Source organism: Pavona decussata, unplaced genomic scaffold (assembly GCF_977016875.1).
Source record: "Pavona decussata unplaced genomic scaffold, jaPavDecu1.1 SCAFFOLD_64, whole genome shotgun sequence".
NCBI lineage: Eukaryota > Metazoa > Cnidaria > Anthozoa > Scleractinia > Agariciidae > Pavona > Pavona decussata.
In genome coordinates, this window is record NW_028145484.1 from 198,473 (window position 1) to 220,571 (window position 22,099).

Consider the following 22,099-nt stretch of genomic DNA (forward strand, 5'->3'; position numbering starts at 1 on the left):
CAAGCTTTCCATCAAAAAGTAACACGGAGTCACATATTTTTCTTGAAAAATTTTACTTGCTAAGAAAAAGATATTTACAGTTAACACTCCAAGACTTACATGTAATAATTTACACGAATCTTTCAACAAATATATCTGTCCTAGCCTCAGAGCAATCCTGTATCCAGAGTCCACGGGTTCCTATGTCAGCGGACGGTCATCGGATGGATTCAATGCAAATTGAAGAATGAATGTAAGCAGGGGCCCTCGGATACAAGTCTGGGGAGCGTTTCTAAACTTCCCAAAAACATTTTCAGCCCGAGAAGTTTAACAACAAAAAAGGATCTATTGATTGAATTTTGAGAAACATGTTAAAATTTCCATAATTTTAAGAAACAGTACGTTAGTTTCCAACTAAGAGGCATCATCAAGGAGGCGTGTAGAGCGGTTTGGGTGAGTAACTCTAGCGCCAGACTTGAAATCCAGAGGTCTTGGGTCCAAGTTCCTCTCATATAGCTAGCGGTTGTTCCACAGTAGTCTCGACTATGAGCGTAATGTAGCCAGCAGGTCTGCCTCCTGTCAGTGGGATTTTTAGCCACGTCGAATTTCATTTTCTTGTTTGCAAAGTTGGCATGCCCGACCCCGAAGGTAAACAAAGGTCGCTTCCTATTTTTACCAATCAAATAAAACCGGAGCTGATAAAAATGTATCTTGGGAAAAGGACTCCAAGATGACACTGATAAATAAGTTCTTCCATATTATAGTCTTGTGCGGGTAAATTCCTTCATATGGTATTTTTTTTTTCGCTCAACACCTTTTCAGAACGTTACGCTCCAAAGTCTAGTTCATTTTCCAAAGCTGTTACTTGTACACATATACTTTATCCATGTACCAACGACCAATCCTGTTTCCTAGAAACAAAAAAAGATAAAAGTTTAATTAAAAGACTGCCTTCAAAAATTAACCCCAACTGGAGTTTCCAGCGCCACTGTTGCAGGACTCTAGATAGTGTGGTCTCGAGCCTGCGAGAACATTCATTAAAATCAATTCAAATTTAGCGCGCGGAAATTGGGACAAGAGAGCAGAAAAAACCGGATGCAGGATTTTTTTCGCTCCCGTCCCAATATTCACGCGGTCAAAAAGCGAAAAAGACGCAAAAACCTACTGAAAAACTTGAAACACAGGCTAATTCAAATTGGAATTAACGCAAACTCATTTCTGGGTCAGCATGAAAAAACTAGGGATCATTTCGAGGTCAATTTGGAGATCAGTTTTGGGGCTGTGCAGTGCCTTAGAACCAATCCGATTACAGCATTTGTGGTAGAATGATAATGTTGGTAGTACTTGAAAATCCCCATTGCTGCAAATTTTAAAATACCTTAACTCCCACGACCAGCCCCCAGCTGACCTCGAAGCTCAGTTGGTTAGACCGAACTGATGATCTAATCCAGAGGTCAGCCCTCACTTTCACACAGCACACACACACACACACACACACACACACACACACACACACACACACACACAGCAAGCCCTCACTTTCACACTCAATAAAATAATTTCATTCCATGTCTATCGCATTACCTGCCGGAGTGCTACACGGCTCACACTCTTTGTAGTACTTGCTAATGGTTTATACAAACACAGAATGGATGGTAGAGTAGCTAAGCAGATTAGAAAACCAACAGATTTATACCAAACACACAAATGCAGCTAACATTCCTACATGCCACGCGGTGTCTTACTTGGTTTTATTAAATAATCACATTACAAATCAACGTATGGTCAGGTGTCCATTGGATCATCCTTTGACTCATCTTCACGAGCCCGCTTCACTCCACCTTGAAAGCAAACAAAAAACTAGTTCTACCATTTCTGAAATATTTGGAACACGTCTTGTATCATCGGTATCCGGTCAACTCGACTACGTGCAAACTCGCCTACGAACAAACTCGAACAACTTGTCAGCTCGCCTACGTAGGCGACTTCTCTTTCTGACAAAGGCGAGTTCACTCAAGTAATGTATGCCTTTTAAATAACTTTATGTTCTATCTAACTCGTTCTTTAATCCATAAACCTAAACAAGCGTGCCATGTTCTAAATTCGCCTACGTAGGCGAGTTAACCAGTAGGCGTAGGCGAGTTGGCATAGGCGAGTTTGCACGTAGGCGAGTTGACCGGTATTCGTACTTTCTTATGTCATCATGCGAGACAAGTTATTTTCATAACAAAAACTTTAAACTACGTTCTAAATTTTTTTTCGCTGAAAGTAAACAATCATCTCTTGTGAGCTCTTTGGTATTTTCTGCAATAAACGTCTTTCTATTATCAGGTTCTCTCTAACTGTAATTTGAATTAATAAAAAATTAAATATCTATAGCAAGGCTCAATCCCCATTATGTTCAGTATTGTTTACCTTGATTTAATCTCTGCCCTGATGTTCTGGCTTGATAGTTTGCTAAATATATTGGTTCATATTCCTATAAGTAACAGAAAAAACTAGAGTGAGGGCATCACCAATGCAACATAACTGTTTCTAGAATCATTTAAAGCTCATGGCTAGAGTTATTATCGTTCTTGTCCATTCCAGGTGATATCTGACTGCTCACCGAAATAATGTTAGCAACTTTTACAATTCAGTCACAATAGACGAAAATTTTAGCGGACAAAAAATCACCATCCGAAAATTATGGGATTCATAAAACGCGAGCACATTGTTTCCAAAATTTCTAGGGCAACTTGATGGTTTTCCGAAAAACCTCCAAACTTCTAGGGGATCGTTAGGCGAAAATTTTCGCAACTTTTAGGGGACCTTCCATCCGAACAGATATTTTACCGAAATATTCCGTTGGGTGCCCCTGTAGAATCCCCTCTGGGAGAATAAAACAGAAGACACCATTCAAAGTCCTGGTGAAAATTTATCGAAGACAGGAGTCGAAAAGTTGCTACACTTTTTACCCTAATCGAATGAAAATTCAACTTACCATAAGTTGTTGAACAAAACCCTCATTTGGGTTAATGCAAAATCTTCTTTGCTGTACATAAAGAAATGCTTCCCTAGGACACAAGAGTGATTCCATATAGTAAACGGGCAGGGCCTCATTACTCAAAAGTCCTGATAATCTACCACGCCTAGAATAAGTTTTGGTTTGTTTCATCTATTTGTTTTTTGTTGTTACAAATCTGTTTTTATGATTGGTACAACAATTTTCAACTTGCACAATGTTTACCCTAAAAGCATGAGAAGTGTTGAGCATTCCAAATCAAGAGAAATTAATTCAACACTTCTGTTGCAGAGGCTTCATTAAGATTTTAAACAAACAGGCAAGAGATTTGTGCACCCTGGCAAGAGAGTTACATTGTAACTTGGATGTGTTATTTTATGGAAAAAGTAAAGCAACCAGACATTTGTCCAGTACCAGCCGACCCTTAATGAAACCCTTGCTATTGAGGAACAAACACTGTGCACATGATTGTATAAAATATTTTTTAGGGTCCTGTACATCATCAGGGGCCACAAGAAGGCAATTCAAAAACTTATTTATAATTCATAAGCCCATTGACCTATCAAATAGTCGATAAAACATCACGTGCAGTGGTTTTAAAACCTGATAAAAACTCCTTCTTATTAGTATGCGGTGTTTAATGTCTTTCCCGTATGCTAATTTCGAACGTTCATATAAGTATCATAATTTGTTATGAACTCTCTTGACAAACGCTTTTCCAGGAATGTTTTTGAAGCCGTTCAAAAAACTCGCAGCACATGTTTTATTGGGTCTAAAACCACACAGCTGCGCCTCGTGGTTTTAAAGCCCGATAAAACACTGCTGTTTGTGTTTCAAACATTACATTATAATCATCCGGGTGAGCATAGTGGCCCATTAAAAGCTCCCTCACGGTAGTAATTTATCTGGTTTTCTCTTCATGAATTATTAATGAGTTGAAGTAGTGACAGATCCCACATTGGTACTAATGATGATCATCGGTGGAAGTGCTTACTGTATTTAGAAAATAAAACAAGCCAGACTAACTTACCGATATGTTAATCCATAAGTTTCCATGATAAAAGCGATCATTAAAGCTGCACTAAGAAAAGAATAATAATACATTTTGATATACTAATACTAGTAATAATGACACGGCATGGTGCATAAAGTAAATCAAATATTATTATGGAGCCATGTACAGCTGTAAGACTCATTGCAAAATTAAGAAACAGTAAGAAAAAGTCAATAAATCGGCGATTTTCACGATGTTATTTTACTACAGCTACCAGAATCTCTGTTTTTCCGAAATCTTATTTAAATTTTGTTATCCCAATGAGGTTTAGATTAAACAACATCCCTAATTTGCAACAGAAAACAACAAACTGAAGAATTCTGCCATTTGAAGTAAATGACGCCATCATGAAAATGGCCTATTCAATGTTTAGCAAGATCATCACCAACCTTCTTGAAATTCCAGCAGTTCCATGTAAAAGTACCTTTCCTAACAAAATGGAAAAGAATTAACAACTGAAGGTAAAAAAAACTTTTCACTTCAGTGGAATAAAATTCAAAGAACTGCTGATTAAAACCAAAAGGTGTAGTTCCAGAAAATATTCATGCCTCCCCTGTGGAGGGGATATTCCCTTAGACCCCACCCCCCTGGAAATTCCAATTTAGCTTCATACTTTCCTTTGAATGTTCTGGCCTTTGAGGAGTCCCCATCCCCCTGGAATCTCCATTCCCTTTTTCTTTTTTTTTTTTTTTGGAGGAAGGGGGGGGGGGGGGGGGTGGACGGGAAATATGGATATTGTCTGGAAGTACACAATATCTTATTAGGTAACTTTAGTTTCTAACTTACCTCCACTGGTTAAGCAGCTGTCAACAAAGGCTTTTACCTACAGAAAATAATTTACACATGTGCTATCAAAAATAAAAAAGAAATTTAAAGCTACTGACAACACATTTTTCTTTTCATTACACCAGAGAGACTTAGACTCATCTTGAGCGACCATGCAGATGCTAGATGTATATGAACATACACTGAGATTACATTTCCAAACCTCCCTCAAGGCAATTATTTCCCTTTTTCCTTCATGCATTATTATGGCGAGGTGATGGGCCTAGTGGTTAGGGGCGCCGCTCCAAGGCCACGCTTTTTAAATAGCCAACCGATTTGCCTCCCACCAGTTGGGATTTTTAACAAATGTTATTTTCAGTTTGCATATTTATTTCTCTGGTTTATAGTGTCCCCAATTAGTGCTACAGTGCTAAATACTTAGGCACTTAAAGTCATTTATTTACTTATTTATTATTAATAAGTTTGATAACATAACATCAGTGTCCCCTCATACCTTAGGAAAATGTGTGATAATATTCTCTGTGGGTGAATCTGCTACATTTAATACCAAATACCTGAGGAAGGAAAGACAGTAAAAATGTTGTATTAGGCAATCTAAAACTAAACTTATATATTTACTAGTTCGGATGCTCCACTTCTGAGCTATAGGAGACTTGTGGGAGCTAAGGCCATTCCATTAAAACTACGTTCATGTGACAAGTAGCCTGCATACTGGGGTCTTGACAATCTGCGAGCCAGCAAGCTAGCGAGCCATGCGAGGCAGACGTGCAAGGCACTCAGGTTAGCCTAAAAAACACTCCGGTTAGCCTAAAAAGCACTCCGGTTAGCCTAAATAGCACTCAGGTTAGCTTAAATAGCTCCCCGGTTAACTTAATGGTTAGCATTTATGTTGGAGTTGTTCATGCCTCGCAAGCCTCGCATGTTTGGCTCGCATGGCTTGCATGCCTTGCACGTTTGGCTTGCATGTTTGGCTCGCATGCCTCGCATGGCTCGCACGTTTGGCTCGCTGGCTCGCACTTTGGCCACACTCGCATACTGCTAGGATCTGAGTTCTCCTCACAGGAGTCGAACCTCCGACCTTCAAATGACTAGTTCGACTGGAACATTCAAGCATCTGCCTAGCTCCCACATGTATCCTGTAGTTTTATAGTGGTAGAGCATCTGAACTTAGTAATCACAAGGTCGTAGGTTCGACTCCTGCTGGGAGAACTCAGATTTTTCCAAGGACCTGTATGCTTGACTTGTGTTACTGACGGGAAAAAAATATAAATGAAACATCTATGACTATCATTCGTTTATTCACCAGGTTCAAAGCATGACATCACCTTTCTTTTAACTTTAATCTATAAATACAGTCACTAAACTTGAATGACTTTTTCTTTGCATTGCATGTAACAGCTGGCAGACTGATGTATTTTTTAATCACTGACACAGGCATGCTCAGAAAACGAAGAAACTACGAGTTCAGGCATTTCTGGATTGAAAGTATCAATAATTGATAGTTATTTATTGAAAATAACATTTCAGAAATAATCAGAAGTGGCCCAAAACTACAAGATTGCAAACCCTCATGTTCCCTTCTGACAGAAATTACTCAAGACACACGATTGAAAAAGAAAAACTCACAATGATCATTCAAATACTTACTTAAATTGTTCAGGGAAATTGGCGCGCACAAAGTGGGCTTCACGTTCATGTCTTATACAAACAACATGAGATATTCCTACTTGCTTTAACACATTTAGCTGTAAAGCAAAATAAAGTACTTATATTTAGCATCCTTAATTGAGAAAGAAGACAATGATGCTTTCCACAACAGACACAAGGATATACTTTTAACAAAAAGATGTTCTGGCCTGAGACCACATTAAATTTTTTTATGATGCATTAATCCAGAATTCAGTACTAGCCGGACAAAAAAGTTAAAAAACAAAATTATTCAATAGCCTATTAATAGCACATTAATATTTTTAGTACACTGTCCCTTCCATAAAATCATATCTCTAGTATATTTTTAATTTTCCTATTCTAATTGGATGAATTGAATACAAAAACATACAGATACAGTATCAAGATAAATTGAGTCAAATTGTTCACAGTTTGTTACAGCGGTTACCAACAACACGCGACCTACGGCCTTCAAAGGAGTCAGATAAATTTGCGTTTTGGTGGACGTCAATCAAAGAAAAGCCGTTGAAATTATTTTGAATTTTCACAAGATTCCAAGGTAACCCTGCAAGAAACTAAGAATTTTACCTCGCTAAGAGAAGGTAAACTTTATTTAAATTCATTCTCCAGGCAGATCAAGCGCAAATAAAAGGTATTTTTGAATTAAAAATTTCGATTTTCACTGCACGTGATAATTTGCTCACTTGCACGCATCGCTGAATTGAATTGTCGGGCGTAGCGATTTCAAATGTTTCATAAAATAATACGGCTTCGTCCAAACAATGTGCATTTTTTAGATAACCTGTCTTGGAATTTAACTTTCATAAAGTTTACCATCCGTCAGCGGATAAAACTGTCAATTTCTTCGTTCTGTTGCCTTGAAATGTTCTCAGAACTTGAAACAATTTCAACGGCTTTTCTTTGATTGACGTCCACCAAAACGCAACTTTATCGGAGTCTTTTGAAGGCGATAGGTCGCGTGTTATTGGTAATCGCTGTAATTCACACTGCAGTGGTGCTGTCAGATTTGCAAGAAAGGAATTGACACTAATTTGTATATTTTAATTTAATATTAAGGAATTTCTCTTACTTCACTGTTTGTCGCTGCTGAGTATGGTCCAAGATAAACACCAGGCACAATTTCCTTACCAGAAAATGACAGCATCAGTAGAAAGTAAATAAATGAATAACTCAAAAGTTACAAACACCCTGCTGCAGGTGGTTGATTCCTTTATTTTCTGTTCAATGGGTTTACTTGAAAATAAAATTTGTGAAAACAATGCATCTTTGGTCATCAGTTGCATTTTTTGGGGTTATGTGATATTTTTTTAGGAAATAGTGACAACTTAACAATGTTCTGACTTGCCTGTACAGTTAAGGGAAGTGGACTTTCTAATCAGTTTCTGTAGGCCCCGATGGAGTACAACATGAGAGATTCAGACAAGCTCTGGTGCACTTAAGGCAGGAGAGAGAAGGTGCCTATATACACACATGTAGAAATTGGCTGTTTGCTACATAGCAGCAATGTTTTCGAGTATGTAAAAATTTATGACGAGAACCAACAACAAACCTCAGCCCACATACGACGCCCAGTCCGGGAATCAAACCCGGGCCACATTGGCGGGAGGCAAGTGCTCTCACCACTGTGCCATCCTAACTATGCACAAAAACATCAGATATATCAGAGCCACTTTAAACCGACTTGGAGAATGCAGTTTCTTACATTTGTAAGGCAAGGTGCAGCAGTAGTCTTGTGTATGATAACTTCACACTTCGGATTCACAGAACAGATGAACTTTTTTGCAGTCTACCATGACACAAACTCCTACTAATTTCACTGAATAATACCAGACTATTTAAACTCAATGAAAAAGCAAAATGTACCTGCATTTCCCTCCTCTTGGAGTATGTCCAGTCCTGTATAACAAAATTCCATGCGTTTGTTAATGATCATGAAAGGTTTCCAAAACCTACATGGAATTTACAGGCTGGTGCCCTTTAAAACTTAGTCTAAAGTTTATATAGCAGAAAGCACACTTTCAGCGTATGACCACTTGGGTCTGGATGGGAATCATGCTTTTTTGTTACAGGGTAATCCCTGGTCAAGTTTTCCTCATATCATTTTGGAAAACATTCAAATGACATGTAGTCCTTGCCAACACAGACAATAAAATTGGGTTTCCCAGTAAATTTCAGAGTGGACGGCTTGGATTTAGAAGAAGGTGGCTTCACAAAATTATGTGTGTTCATACAAGTCTATTAAGCTTGAACTTGCTGAAAATGTTTGAAGATTGGCCAATAATTTCTGAATTTCTGGACATTGTCGAAGATTCCCTTGGAACAATTTGCAAAGATTGAAGAAGAGCTCAATGTTTAGTTCTAGAAACATCAATGTCCTCTTGAATAGATTAGATTAGAGGGGGTGTTGACAATCTGCAAGCCAGCGAGGCATGCGAGGCAGACGTGCGAGGCATGCGAGGCAGACGTGCGAGGCACTCAGGTTAGCCTAAAAAACACTCCGTTTAGCCTAAAAAGCACTCCGGTTAGCCTAAAAGCACTCCAGTTTGCCTAAATGCTATTAGGTTAGCTAAAATAGCTCCCCGGTTACCTTAACAATTATTAGCATTTATGTTGGGGGGTTGTTCATGCCTTGCATGTTTTGGAGCAGGGTTGGCGCAGTGGTAGAGCACTCGCCTTCCACCAATGTGGCCCGGGTTCCATTCCCGGACTCGGCGTCATAAGTGGGCTGAGTTTGTTGGTTCTCTATTCTGCTCCGAGAGGTTTTTCTCATGGGTACTCCGGTTTTCCCCTCTCCTCAAAAACTAACATTTGATTTGATTTGATTTGTGTTGTGTTTAGTTGAGTTGATTTGAATTGCTTTGATTCAAAAGGGGATACCCTCGATAGGGATAACCTCTGGTATCTCCTGTTCATGGTATCGATGTTTACATTGATCAGATTGAATAAAGCCTTATTATTATTATTATTATTATTATTATTATTATTATTATTATTATTATTATTATTATTATTATTATTATTCATGCCTCACATGTTTTGTTCATGCCTCGCACATCTGCCTTGCATGCCTTGCTGACTCGCATATTGTATACACTCGATTAGAGGGGTGGGGGAGGGTCTCAGGGACCAGAAAATTTAAAGAAATGTATGAAGTGAAATTGGAATTTCCAGAGAGGAGAGGAGAAGGGGTAAGGCGAGTGTTAGAAAAAATATTTTTCTAAGGGAAGGGGGAATGGATTTATTTTCTGGACTGGCAATTGGATACAGTTAAAATGTTTGGTTAGGGAAATAGTAGTCTAGATTTGTGAGTCACGGATGAGAAATTGGGCTGTAGGCATTAGATTGATTTTTTAATCAGCAAACATGACACTCCACTTGATATGTGAGAGTTGGCAGGCCATAATTACAACCCGTAGGTATGTGGGTAGCTGACATGACAACAGATGGACAAAAGGAAGGATGGATTGATTGATCAAATCAGTGAAACGTTTATTTCTTTTTATGTCATGAGTTTTTATAATTTTAGATAGGTAGTGCCATGTAAAGATATGGAAATACCTTAATAAATTGTTGTTGTTTTTGTTGTTGTTGATTAATCTTAACTTACTTATAAGTGAAATTTTTTTTCATTAAGGTCTGTACTGTTAAATCCTTAATGTCGATTGCAGCCTAATTTGGTTAGGGAATCCCAGTATTAAGGGTTGGTTGAGTGTGAGAAGTCAATAATTCATCAATATACACAAAAACATATTGTTACAAGTGTATATAAAGAGCGATTGTAAGCATCGCTTGTAATAATATGGCATGCCAAGTGTTTAGAAGTACATAATTTAGACGTCACTTACCACTAACTCGTCTTTGTTTGGTATTTCTGGGAACTCGAGCGTGGGAATACATTCAGGGCTCGCTGTAGATTGCATTTAGAAGAATCTAAGACCTATATTTTACATAAAACTGGCTAGCAGATGAAGGATTCTCCGTTTGAAAGAAAATAAAATTTACTACCAAAACACAGTGAATGCCTGTCTGACCCAGACTCCTCACGTCCAGCCTCGTCTCCAAGTCGAAGCAAAACAAAATGGGGGAGGTAGAGAAGACGTGGACAGATGCACAGCTGCAGAGCGACGAAGTCTCAAAGAAAGACATCATCAAGTTTTTGCATGAGCATGCATCATTTGAGGTATTCATAAGTATTTCCTGAGTTTTCCAATGAGTTTCTAATTTGCGATATAGGTTTTTTTTACCATTGTTTTCGAGACAACGTGGTTTGTTTCTCTTGTTGTTCTCAACAATGGACCAATCCTTATGAATCGCGCTAAAAAACCTGCGAAGCCTTAATTTTCCAGCGACTTAAATCCCATGTTAATGACATCTATACCCTTTGTGAACATCACGTATTCAATTTTGTCACATTTTTAATTGATTTTAACACGTTTTTGCGCGAGGCAGGGTTTGCAGTTTTCGCGCGTCTCGTCGAACATGACACGACCCCCACCCCACCCACCTTTTATTATGTTGAACGTTTAAGTGAAAATTCAAGTATTTCTCAGGTAGTAAAAGGAGAAGAAAGATGCAAATGATGTATTATGCAATTAGGGACTCAGGCATACTCAGAAAAAAGAAATCCGAAGTCGAACCTATGACCTTCCGATCTCTAAGTTCGGATGCTCTACTACTAAGCTGGACTCACGAGTCAGTCGTGGGAGCAAAGGCCATCAAACTAGGTTGATGTGACAAACATCCTGCATACTGCTAGGATTAGAATGCTGATGTGTGGCATATGCACAATGGAATAAAATAAATTTATATGATGGTATGAATAGAAAAAGATCTTGTGACAAGTAGTAAGAATATTCTGTACCTGAGGCAAGGGGGTGAAGGGGTGAGGCGGGGGGGGGGGGGGGAAGGGTAGATGGGGGTAATCTTTTTGCAACCACTGGAGACATAGAATGTTAAAATGTCCACAGCTCTAGCTATTGTGATATCATTCTGAGCATACACCCTTTTTTTATATAAGAACATCTAATTTTGGGGCTGAGGCTGAATGTTCTTATCTTTTCTGGCAATTTGAGCCTGAAAAGTTGAAGTTCTTAAGATGTTCCTAAGTCACCTGAGATTAATAGTATTTTAATAAATCTATGCGGAAGTGACAAAGACACCTATCATTTGGGTTAATTGGACTGTATAGGCTGAAGTTTTACCCGCATTGTTTTATCCGTATTTATGCTGTTCGTTTTAGAAACATTTGGTCAAAATAAAAATGTTCTGAGCTGACTCTCAGCCTCAACGTTCTTCTAAAAAAGGTTCTTATATATAAAAAAAAAAAGAGTGTAATTAACATAGATATTTGTGGCACTATGCTTTCCAAAACTCTCAAAGGTTGATAAATCAATCAATCATGCTAATATTGGGATATAGATGATGCTTATTATTATTACAACTAGCCTTCTGAAAGTATGATTCTGTCTCCCATCTCCTGTGGGATATCTACTGTTAACAGTCTTAATCAATTCACATGTAAATTGTTGTATTTATTAGTTCCTCAAAGAACACAAGTTGAATGGTAAGCTCAACAACATTGCAAAGACCAGTAAAAAGGACCATCTGATTGACAGCTATAAACAGCTGTTTGAAGTCAAGGTAAGTTATATTTTTCTTGTAAAATTTTTATCAGTCATAATTTTATATTTATATTTAGTGTGAATAAAGACATTAATGCTCCTTTTTCAAAGGTGAATAAATTATTATAATGCACAAGTGATCAACCCTTGGTATGTGAAACTAAGGGCTGAAACCACTGGGTGGGGCCTCCCTGGAATATATGGAAATTCCTAGGGGGAGTGGGGGTCTTAAAAGTCAAAATTGTAGAAGCAAATTATGAAGTTAAACTGGAATTTCCTGGGGGGAGGGGTGCAAAACAAAAAACCTTCTGTGGGGAATATGGATATTCTCTGGAACTGCACTTTGAGTACCTACCCAGAGAAAACTCTAAACTAATGAGAACCCTTGGCTTTCAGGCATTCCGCACAGAAAGTGAAGCAAGCCTTGAAGATGAGTTAAAAGAAGCAGCTGAGCAAGCAGCTGCCATGCGTATTACTGAAAAGAAGAAAGAAAGGAAGAGTTCAGAATCAAAGGACTCCAAAAAAGAGGTTTGTCACATGATTTCTAGGTCAAGATTGGCTTTCTTAACAAAGGGGGAAGCCACCAATGATTGCTGACTACTCTAGACTAATATTTATTACTGAAAATCACATTTTGTTTGCCTTATGTTAATTTGGCATGCATGTATTATAATTTACTCCATTCAGGAGCCAAAGTTCACCAAGAAAATCTTGAAGCATGGCGACAAGACAACATTTGCATCCAAAGGGGACAGAGTGTCGTGTTTCTATACAGGAAAACTGGAGAATGGAGTTGTGTTTGACAGTAATGTAGCTGGTGCAGGTGTGTTTATTGTGTTTCATTCTATCTGCTTTAGTCACATTTTTCTGAGTCCAGTCTGCTATCAAAGTGACTGGGCCTATGATGCCAGTCTCAGCGTGCATTAGATTATCCACAATGATTATTAAACAGTAGTATTTAAATTTCCAGTACTAATATCATACAATAGTTTACCCGCCAACTTTTTCTGAGTCAAATGCGTGAGATTTTTGTCTCGTCATGACTGGGATTTTTGAAAACATCCGAGCCACCTCCGAAGATTGAACGTTGCCAAAAATGTCTGAAGATATTCCAGGCACTTAAGATTCGAATGGATTGTAGACATTTGAAAGTTTTTGCGATTGTTATAAAGAGCAAAGAAATAATACATAACAAATCTGAAATGAAGTGACGTTTTTTCAGAACAACTCGTCAGGATTTATGAGTTAGCCGTGAGAAATTCTCTTCGATGCGTGAGATAGGTGTCTCTAGTCCATAGGCATGAGACTCACCCATAATGCATGAGAGTTGGCAGGTATAATGTAGCTAGAACTGTATCAGTAATTCTTGAATCTGATTGGCTATAATTAGCCATGATCTCATTTTACGTGGCTTGCCTTTGAGTAAAGTAATAATTGGACAACACACAAGCATCACTAACTGCTTTTAAAAACTGTTTTAAAATTTATATGTCTTGAACACTTACTAAACTAATAATAATTTCTATTAGTTTGTAGATTTCTTAAAGTGCCACTACGATCAAAATGTTGCATCCCTTTTTTTCTTCTGCTTTCTAAAGTAGAAGTGATAAATACTTACCACGCCAAATTTTACATCGAAATTCCAACGGGAAGACCAGTCATTTTAAACGCGAAGTTCAGCTTCGCTGTGCCGCCATTACTCAAACGACAAATGGCCGTGAACTACATAGAGAGCTGGATCTAGTTGCACCGACAGCAATATGACGTCATACGCGCACAACAACATGGCCTGCTTTCGAATGTTCGATCTCGCTGAAAGAAGCCACTTCTTTTTATTTTAGTGGCTCAAGGGCCATCTTCACAACGCACACGTATTGTGGGCACCCGAAAGAAACCTAATGGTGGTTGTTTGAACATTTATGGTACTGAAATACGTCAAAAGGGGGTTATTTCTTCAGACAAATCGTCTTTTTGTACATCGCACCGAGGTACTAAAGACATATCCTTTCGACGACTTCGACAGCTGCTTTGAGGGAAACTCAAACGCAAGGACTGCCATACAATGCTACTGCCTCGATGCTTACTTTTCCAGGGTAAAGCGAGGGACTAAGTGAAACGATTAGGCCAAGATAACGGATCAGAAATGAACTGTTTTCGTGAATGCGTGCAATGAAAGCAAGTGGCGCAGAATGGTGGTGTGTATGTTTTGTTTATAGCTCGGTATTCTATAGCTCATTGTAATGCTTTGTTTGTCTAGTGTTCATTGCGTCTACTTCCTATAAGTGTCATGCTTTGGTAAAATAAAATTGCATAGATACTCCATTTTATTCAAAATTATAATAACAATAATTGCTTGTGGTATAATATTGACAATCAACTGCCTCGAGTTTTTCGAATGGTCTCCTCGTACAAAGCACCCAACACATTTCTGAAAGACTTGTATGCCGACTCTAGAATACACAGCAAGGCGAGATGTTCGATCTGTATTAAATGAGCAATTGTAATTAAACTGATTGTGACATTGACATGAAAAATTCATCTCTATATATTGAAACAATCACATGATATGTGAAAGTACAGGTCAGAAGAAATTTGCAGGCAACTTCCCAGCTGATGTGGACCTGCTGACACTCCAACTTGCAAAATTCTCTGATGTAACCATCACTGATTACTGTGAGTCAAGAAGGTATTGTGGCAATCCTATTTGGTCTGTGTTATTTACTAATATTATAATACTATTATTGAGTAATTTTTTTAAACATCACTTGTAAATAATGCTTTGACTGCACCTTTGTGCAGACTTGCAGTGAATATTATGCATGAAAGTTATCTTCTGGGACAAGTCAAGATAATGTTCACAATTTAAACCATATTAATTTGTACTAAAGAGAACAAATGAACCAAACTGACAAAATTATGAGACAGTATTTTGTCCAATACCCTATTCTAAAGAGTGTGGAAAACTACCAGTGCTTGGTAAATTTCATCTTTGTGTTTGAATTATTAATTTTGTATTTTTGCCTTCTTTTGTTTTCTTGGCAAAGTCTGTTATATGAACAGCCAATTTTATAGCATTTTTTGTACAACATAATAAATTTCTAACAAAAGTATTGCACTGTTTTGGTATATACCAGAGACAGTGCAAAGGCGTCAACAAGGTCACCTAATTAAGCACACCATGGTAAAAAGGACTACCCATGGTAAATAATGCCATAGTAAATCTCACTTAGCTATTAGTTTAGATCTGTCAACGACACTTCCTGAACCTTAAAATATTGGGATCTGTATTATTAGGGTTGGTTTAGGGAAGCATGAAGGCATTTTCACAGTTACAGAAGATACCTTGTCCAGAAGAATGAGCCAGGATCTTACACTAAGGTTTACATAATGTTCAATTTGAACATAATGTGCAAATTTATAAATGGAAGGGAGAGGAGGAGAACTACCAGCAAATTTTTGCAATATTTAGCATTGATATCATATCAATATGACAAGTAGGTACTGGTAATGCATGCAGACTGTGTGTGTGTGTGGTTTTTTTTAAAAGTTGCTGTCATACCCATGTCATCAAGAACCACAATGCTGCAGACATGGTGAGAGTTGACAGCAAGACTGGCCTCTGACTTCAAGGGTAAACTTATCTTTATACAGGGAAGGTTTTTGGCCAGTGGGATCATGGCATGCATTCTTGTGCTCTGAGTATTCTCATTGTTGAATATGGTTATCAGAGAGGGCCACAGCAAAAGGCGTACCTTTAAATTTGATCCTAGAAACTGCCAACATAGCTGATAGGAGAGTCTTCAAAAAAATCGCCTGGATATAGGTCAAGCACATTAATATAAACAGTGAAGGGATTATGGAAATTGTTTACTGATGGCCAATTATTTTGTTGGCTTGTTCATAGTGAGGGAGATTTGAGTGTTATGTCATAACAGCAACAACAAAAACAAAACAAAAAAGCCCCCCCCCCAAAAAAAAAAAAATAAAATAAAATAAATAATAATAATAAATAATAATAAAATGAAAAAAAGTAAAATATGTGGTATTATTGGCATAAAAAATGGCTTTGATATTTAAAGCTGGCCCTGTTCTTGGTTCTGGTTATTTTCTGAAGGCCAAAGTAAAAACCCACAGATATCAACATCCAACATAAGAAAGCCAGGGCTATTTGACAGAAGGAAAAAGCTAAAGAGAATAGAAAAACAACAAACACATAGTATATTAAAGTAAAAAGCATGAAAATGTTTGTGGGGTCATGTAAGATAAAAATTACAAGATAGAAAAAAAATTAAAATGAAGTTGATGTCGCTGAACAAAAACAAAAAAAAATGAGGTGTGGTTTGTGTGAAAATTTAGGTTAAAGTATTTTGGCTCTGAATTGAAAACACCAAAGAAAAAAGACATTAAATCTCATTTCTGGTTGAATCTCCAAGAATAATTAAGGTATATCTGTGGAAAGGATGGTCATTCTTTCATAACTTTAATATTTCAATTTTATGTCTGTGAACATTGTGTGATTTTGTGAGAAAATACACAATACTGTTACAGCACAGTGTTATGCTGGCTCTTCACACTCAACATGTAAAATGATTACAATTATAGTGTCAGTTTTAAATGAGATCAAGAGGCTGGTTTGCTTGTTTCACTCAGATTCACACATCCTCATTGACCAAGGAACAAACATTATTGAAAGAACAAAAATGGGTGAGATATGATGCAAGCGTACTAAGGTTTCCTCCTTAGCTGTCCTCCTAAACTTTCTTATTAATCTTTAGTTTTCCAGCTGCATTTGAGGGCTTTACACAATTTATTGTTGAATGTTACTTGGACTGCGGCTTTAAAATATTAGGCCCCTCATGATTACTTCATTTACTGCTTGAAAGTTGTTGTAGAATGAGGAAGGGATCTAACCAGGTAATACCTGGTAGATTACAGCCCTGTAGTATTGTAATATTGCAAATATTCTGTAGGTTACAGCTATAGCTACCCACTTTTCAACTGAAGTTAATTATACATCATTTTAGTTTTGTCAAAGCTTTATTGAACTATAAAAAACGAGGTTAATAGTTCTTTTTTTCTTGACTCATTATGCAGCTTTGATTGATACTTGCGAACACCATACACGCCACCAACATAACATCAACAAGTGTATTGGTCTGGAGTTATCCAACCTATTCAATAATTTGTTGCTCAAGTGCTGCTGCGAATAGTGATTAGGTTCTGTTTACTAATCCCAAATAGAAAACATATCCAGAATATTAAATAGCTATATGTCTACCTCCAAAACAGTTGCTGAGTAAATGCCGGAGTGAATTCGTTTCTTCTTCGGCTTTACATGTAAATCCCAGGCTTGAATGAGCTGTTCGCGTGTCTTCGAAGCGTATTCTTTGCAGTCATACGACTCCAAATCCACCGCCAGGGAAATTATAATCCAAGATATTCGGTAAAATTGTTCTTTAGATCGCTTCTCACCAAACTGGATGGCGAATCTTACAAATAATCTTGCCTATTTACTTACTTTAGGACTTACAATTACTGAGGTTTACTGAGTTCTTGCAAGGAACGCACGATGTTCGATGCGCGTATGACGTCACACAAAGATCTCATACAAGCAACCGCTTTTTAGAATCACCACGGGCGTCACTTTGCCGTCGGAGTAATGGCGGACGGGGTTTCGACGGTTTTCGGCCATGTATTCCCAGGATCAGTAAGCTTGTATAAAGCTAATTAATAGCTATTTTTGCAATTACGAACTCATTAAATGGATTGGAACACGAAAAGGGCGAAAATGGAAGTAAAAATTTTCGTCGTAGTGGCACTTTAAATATTTGAAAATAATTTTTAGTCGAGGAAATTATCATCAATGATTGAAAGACAACCTCACTGACAGTTTCCCCTTCAGGTTAATTATATAGCATGATGCATGCAGATATGTATGGGGCAACTGCACTGAAATACCAGGTAGCATTCTTTTTATTCACCAAACGTTTTCGCACTAATTTGCAGGAAGGCCGAACCTAAACGATGCACCTGTCTCAGTGCTTGGGCATGAGCAGCTCATCCCTGCTGATAAAGGGTTTTCACATTCCATGTTGCAGTAGTAGATTTGCTGAGACTGAAGTTGCTGTCCCCCCAAGATGCGACAATTTCATAGGTCCCCCCCCCCCCCCCCCGAAGACTTTGGGATCGTTTAGGTAGACCGATGGAAATTGAGCTATTTAATAAGTGCATTTCTCAGCAGTCGTTTATATAGGAAATACTCTTTTAGTTGAAATTTATATAACAAGAGCTACACTACCCTGAGAAAATGCCGAAAAATGCAATTATTCGTCGGTGCGATGTCCATCCGTCTACCCAAACGATCCAACAATACCTTAGTAGTGCCAGTCTTCCCTGGGGGGGTTACTCCCATAAATTTTGGATAGGTGTGTGCCGCCCGGGTTCTTAAACCCTGACCCTATTTAAGGATGAGACATACGAAAATTGATACCCTATTTAAGGCCCAAACTCGAACAATGACATCCTATTAAAGGGAAAAACAAGAACTAAGAATTAAATGTCGTGAACGGCTTTATTTCGTTCCTGTAACATTGGAAGTTAAGCATCAAGCATAGAATACTAGAGTAAGCCTAGTTTAATAATATATGCCATCATAACCATGGAACATCTTCCAGAGAAGTTTGTTCACTGCTGTGACAGTGTTATGCATGCTAGCCTGCGGAGAAAGCGGAATTGCTTCTGCGCACGGAAGAGTTTTGGCGGGGAAACTGCTATTCCCGCGGCTTTGCCGTGAAAAGCGAGCGCCACAGGCGCAAGAAAATTAAGCGTCTCCTCCCCATTCTCCACTCAACGCACTTGAATTTTAGCTGATACAACTTAGGTACATGTACGTATACCCTATCTAAGGATCACACCGGGAGCACAATGCCAACACGTGTAAAAATGAAACCCTATTTAAGGATCGAGGCCGTCAAAAACCATACCCTATCGGGCGGCACATACCTATCTAGCCCATATATGGGAGTACCCCCCCCCCCCCCCCCCGGCCCCATGCAGTCTTCTTGCTGTTTCTGGAGTAGGGAATTGGAATGGTGGTGGTGTTAATGGAGCCTGTTACTTTTATTTTCTTCCACTACTATCATGCTTTAGCTGGAACTGGTAAGAAGAAAAACAAAGATGAAGGAAAGCCATTTATTTTCCAAGTGGGAAAAGGACTCGTCATTAGAGGGGTGAGTTTGTGTTGAGCTTCATTTTGGAGAGGGACACGTGAGGAGGGACCTGACAGAGAGCTGTGGTAAAATCAAAGTAAAATCACATTATTTTGAGTTGGCAGGAAACGGGAAACAAGAAAAATTACAAATGTGTAATGATTAACATTAATTTGTATTTGGTGCAAAAATAATTAATTGGACACATCAAATATTTGCCATTTCCATTCATAGTTTGTGGCATAATATTATTGTTGCAAACTGAAGCTATAGTTTCTTTGTTAATGGCCCTAGAAATTTCTTTACTCTTGATGCCAACTGTTCAGGTTACTTCCTATGATCAAGGGACAAACATTACAAAACAATTTTATTTGACCAAAATTTAAAGTTTAGTGTTCAATCTAAAAATATTATTTCGAGAAAAGAAAACTTCAAAACGTAAATTAATTAAGCTCTTTTCAGGAAAATGGAACATAATGAAAAGATAAAATCACAAAGGTGTTGTAATCTCCTCTGAATCCTCTCAAAACTTGCAGAGAAATCAGCCCCAATCATACCTAACTGGGGTTAAAAATTATCCTGCTTTGAATTTGTATTTGTTCATTGGATATTTCCATGACTGTATTTCGCCCGCAAGCACTTTAACAGCTTTGAGAATGTGACTGAATTTACCACAAATTCTGATGACCGTCTATTGTAGTTGATTTCATGGGGTGGATTTATTTGCCTGAGGCAATGAGGTGATATTATCCCCTCTAGGGGCATGTGTTGTTTTGTTTACAGAACTTTGCGAGCTAAAATATCACACTTGATTTCGGAGGAAATAGTTTTTACAGTATATTGCTTTTGAGCAAATTAATTAGGTACCAGTATGTAGGTTTATGAATTCTCAAAAATTTTGGCCAAAAGATTCCAGGGGTAATGACAAAATAGACAGTATCAGGGAATTTTGAGGTTCAAAATATTTTTAGCATGGCAATCACTTGTCGAGGAACACATCTGCCAGTGGATAACTTTTTGTCATAATTTCTAACTTTGAACTTGGACATCTCAATAACCAATCAAAATATGAATAATCCTGACACTATTTTGTTTATTGATGTCTTTTGAATAACATATAGCTGACCTCAATCGTATTTCATACTGTAAAAATTTCGCTAAATTTGCTAATTCATGTCAGAAACTGTGAGTGTTTTTATTTAGCTGTTCATTTATATATAGTTTGGCAAAGTTTTCTCAAAAGTGACGCACAAATGAATTTTTTCTTGAAGGGCACCTGTGAAAGTAGGAAGTGTCCTTAATAAACTAACTTTAATACAACTGAAAGCTTTTAAATGGTGAATGTTTTTGTGTTTAGTGGGATGAAGGTCTGATGGCAATGTCAAAGGGTGAGAAGGCAGAGCTGACCATTGAACCTGAGTGGGGCTATGGCAAGAAAGGAAACATTGAGGCAGGGTATCCTTTGATCAAGAAAACTATAAATAATAATAATACATGGTAATTGAAGGGCTTGAGGCATAACTGGTCTATAATTAACAATTACTCCATGAGTGCGTGTTTGATATGAGATGATAGATAGCAAACGAGGCCAAATCGTCAAGTTGGCCTTAATCATCCCCTATCTAACAGTCTTGAGTGGAATAATTGTTTTATTAAAAACATCCAAGAAATATTGCTAGATCTTGCTGATTTCGCTTTGCAAGAACAGTTTAATTGTCACAGACACTGGGACACCTCCAATGTTTTCTTTAATAAATAAGGCTCCATTGCTTTGCCTTTGATACCTCTACATTGAAAGTGATGCAGTAATTTATCAGGTGGAAGTTCTGTGATCAAGGTACACTGCTTTCAAAACAGGAACTCCAACATGACTTCATAACAATAACATTAAAGTGCACCTAACCCCCCGAATCTTTTTTCGCTTAAATAAATCTTTGCACCTGTTCATAACGCATTGAGCTTTTTTTCAACCAAATCTTGACTTTTTATAGGCTGTAGAAGTTATGAAATCTAGCCATCATCTGTCCCATGACCGAGCTAGTAAGGGGCATGGGTCCATTCCTTGCATGATGTCACAAACTGTTTTGCATGCATTTTCACAAAGACTTAATACAATGCAAATCAGTTTATGATGTCAAGTAAGGAATAGACCAATGCCCCTTACTAGCTCGGTCATGGGACAGATGATTGCTAGATTTCGTAACTTTTACAGCCTATAAAAAGTCAAGATTTGGTTGAAAAAGCCGCCAAATAGCGCAATATGTTTCGCACAGGTGCAAAGATTTATTTAAGAGAAAAAAAATTTGGGGGGCTAGGTGCACTTTAACGCTGTGGAATCAGAGGTCAGTATAGGTCCATTTAACTCTTGTTAAGCATTGTTTGTCATGTGTTAGCTTCAGGGGCTCGTAGCTTGTACATTTTCCTTAACGTAGATGTAACACAGTATACCTCCGCAGTCAAGGCTCATCTTTGAAGTAGAGCTTGTCGATGTCATATAATGCCCACCATGTAGTGACACCTCTTGGGTTAAAAAATGTAGAGAACTTGGAATTAAAGACCTCTAGCATTACATAGACTATATAAAGACCTTACCGGAATGTTACCTCGCATTTGTAAAATAGTTAGGTCTATTCTCTTTACCTAGGGATCAAGACAAAAGACACAGGAAAGACATTTTATGTAAACAACAAAGTGTCAAAGCTTATTAAAACTATTTTAATTTGCATGTGACTTACGTCATTCAAGCAGATGTTTAACA

At 37.9% G+C, this 22,099-nt stretch overlaps 2 protein-coding genes across 2 annotated transcripts; one reads left to right on the forward strand and one right to left on the reverse strand.

The window, feature by feature from the left end:
• Window positions 1-36: 36 nt before the first annotated feature.
• On the reverse strand, window positions 37-10,541 carry LOC146478252 (serine/threonine/tyrosine-interacting protein A-like). Its single transcript, XM_085111819.1, has 12 exons — window positions 10,358-10,541; window positions 8,376-8,408; window positions 7,582-7,635; window positions 6,471-6,568; window positions 5,317-5,377; window positions 4,824-4,860; window positions 4,427-4,466; window positions 4,014-4,064; window positions 2,963-3,035; window positions 2,395-2,458; window positions 1,725-1,820; window positions 37-890 (listed from the first exon to the last, which is right to left on the reverse strand). Exons 1-11 carry the CDS (start codon window positions 10,430-10,432, stop codon window positions 1,765-1,767), a joined length of 642 nt encoding a protein of 213 aa, XP_084967945.1. The 5' UTR covers window positions 10,433-10,541; the 3' UTR covers window positions 37-890; window positions 1,725-1,764.
• Window positions 10,540-22,064, forward strand: LOC146478253 (peptidyl-prolyl cis-trans isomerase FKBP3-like). The gene is made up of 7 exons (XM_085111818.1): window positions 10,540-10,692; window positions 12,051-12,152; window positions 12,530-12,661; window positions 12,821-12,956; window positions 19,283-19,362; window positions 20,699-20,796; window positions 21,785-22,064. The coding sequence occupies exons 1-7, from the start codon at window positions 10,591-10,593 to the stop codon at window positions 21,837-21,839; spliced, it is 705 nt and encodes a 234-aa protein (XP_084967944.1). The 5' UTR covers window positions 10,540-10,590; the 3' UTR covers window positions 21,840-22,064.
• Window positions 22,065-22,099: the final 35 nt, after the last annotated feature.

Excerpts from the sequence above, each read along its gene's own strand:
- LOC146478252 (XM_085111819.1), bottom strand. The coding sequence starts at position 10,432 with ATGCAATCTACAGCGAGCCCTGAATGTATTCCCACGCTCGAGTTCCCA. Across the intron at positions 4,467-4,823 it reads CAGCTGCTTAACCAGTGGAG|GAAAGGTACTTTTACATGGA; the intron begins GTAAGTTAGAAA and ends CCATTTTGTTAG. Across the intron at positions 3,036-4,013 it reads ACTTATGGATTAACATATCG|GGAAGCATTTCTTTATGTAC; the intron begins GTAAGTTAGTCT and ends CTTGTGTCCTAG.
- LOC146478253 (XM_085111818.1), top strand. The coding sequence starts at position 10,591 with ATGGGGGAGGTAGAGAAGACGTGGACAGATGCACAGCTGCAGAGCGAC. Across the intron at positions 12,153-12,529 it reads AACAGCTGTTTGAAGTCAAG|GCATTCCGCACAGAAAGTGA; the intron begins GTAAGTTATATT and ends CTTGGCTTTCAG. Across the intron at positions 12,957-19,282 it reads CAGTAATGTAGCTGGTGCAG|CTGGAACTGGTAAGAAGAAA; the intron begins GTGTGTTTATTG and ends ATCATGCTTTAG.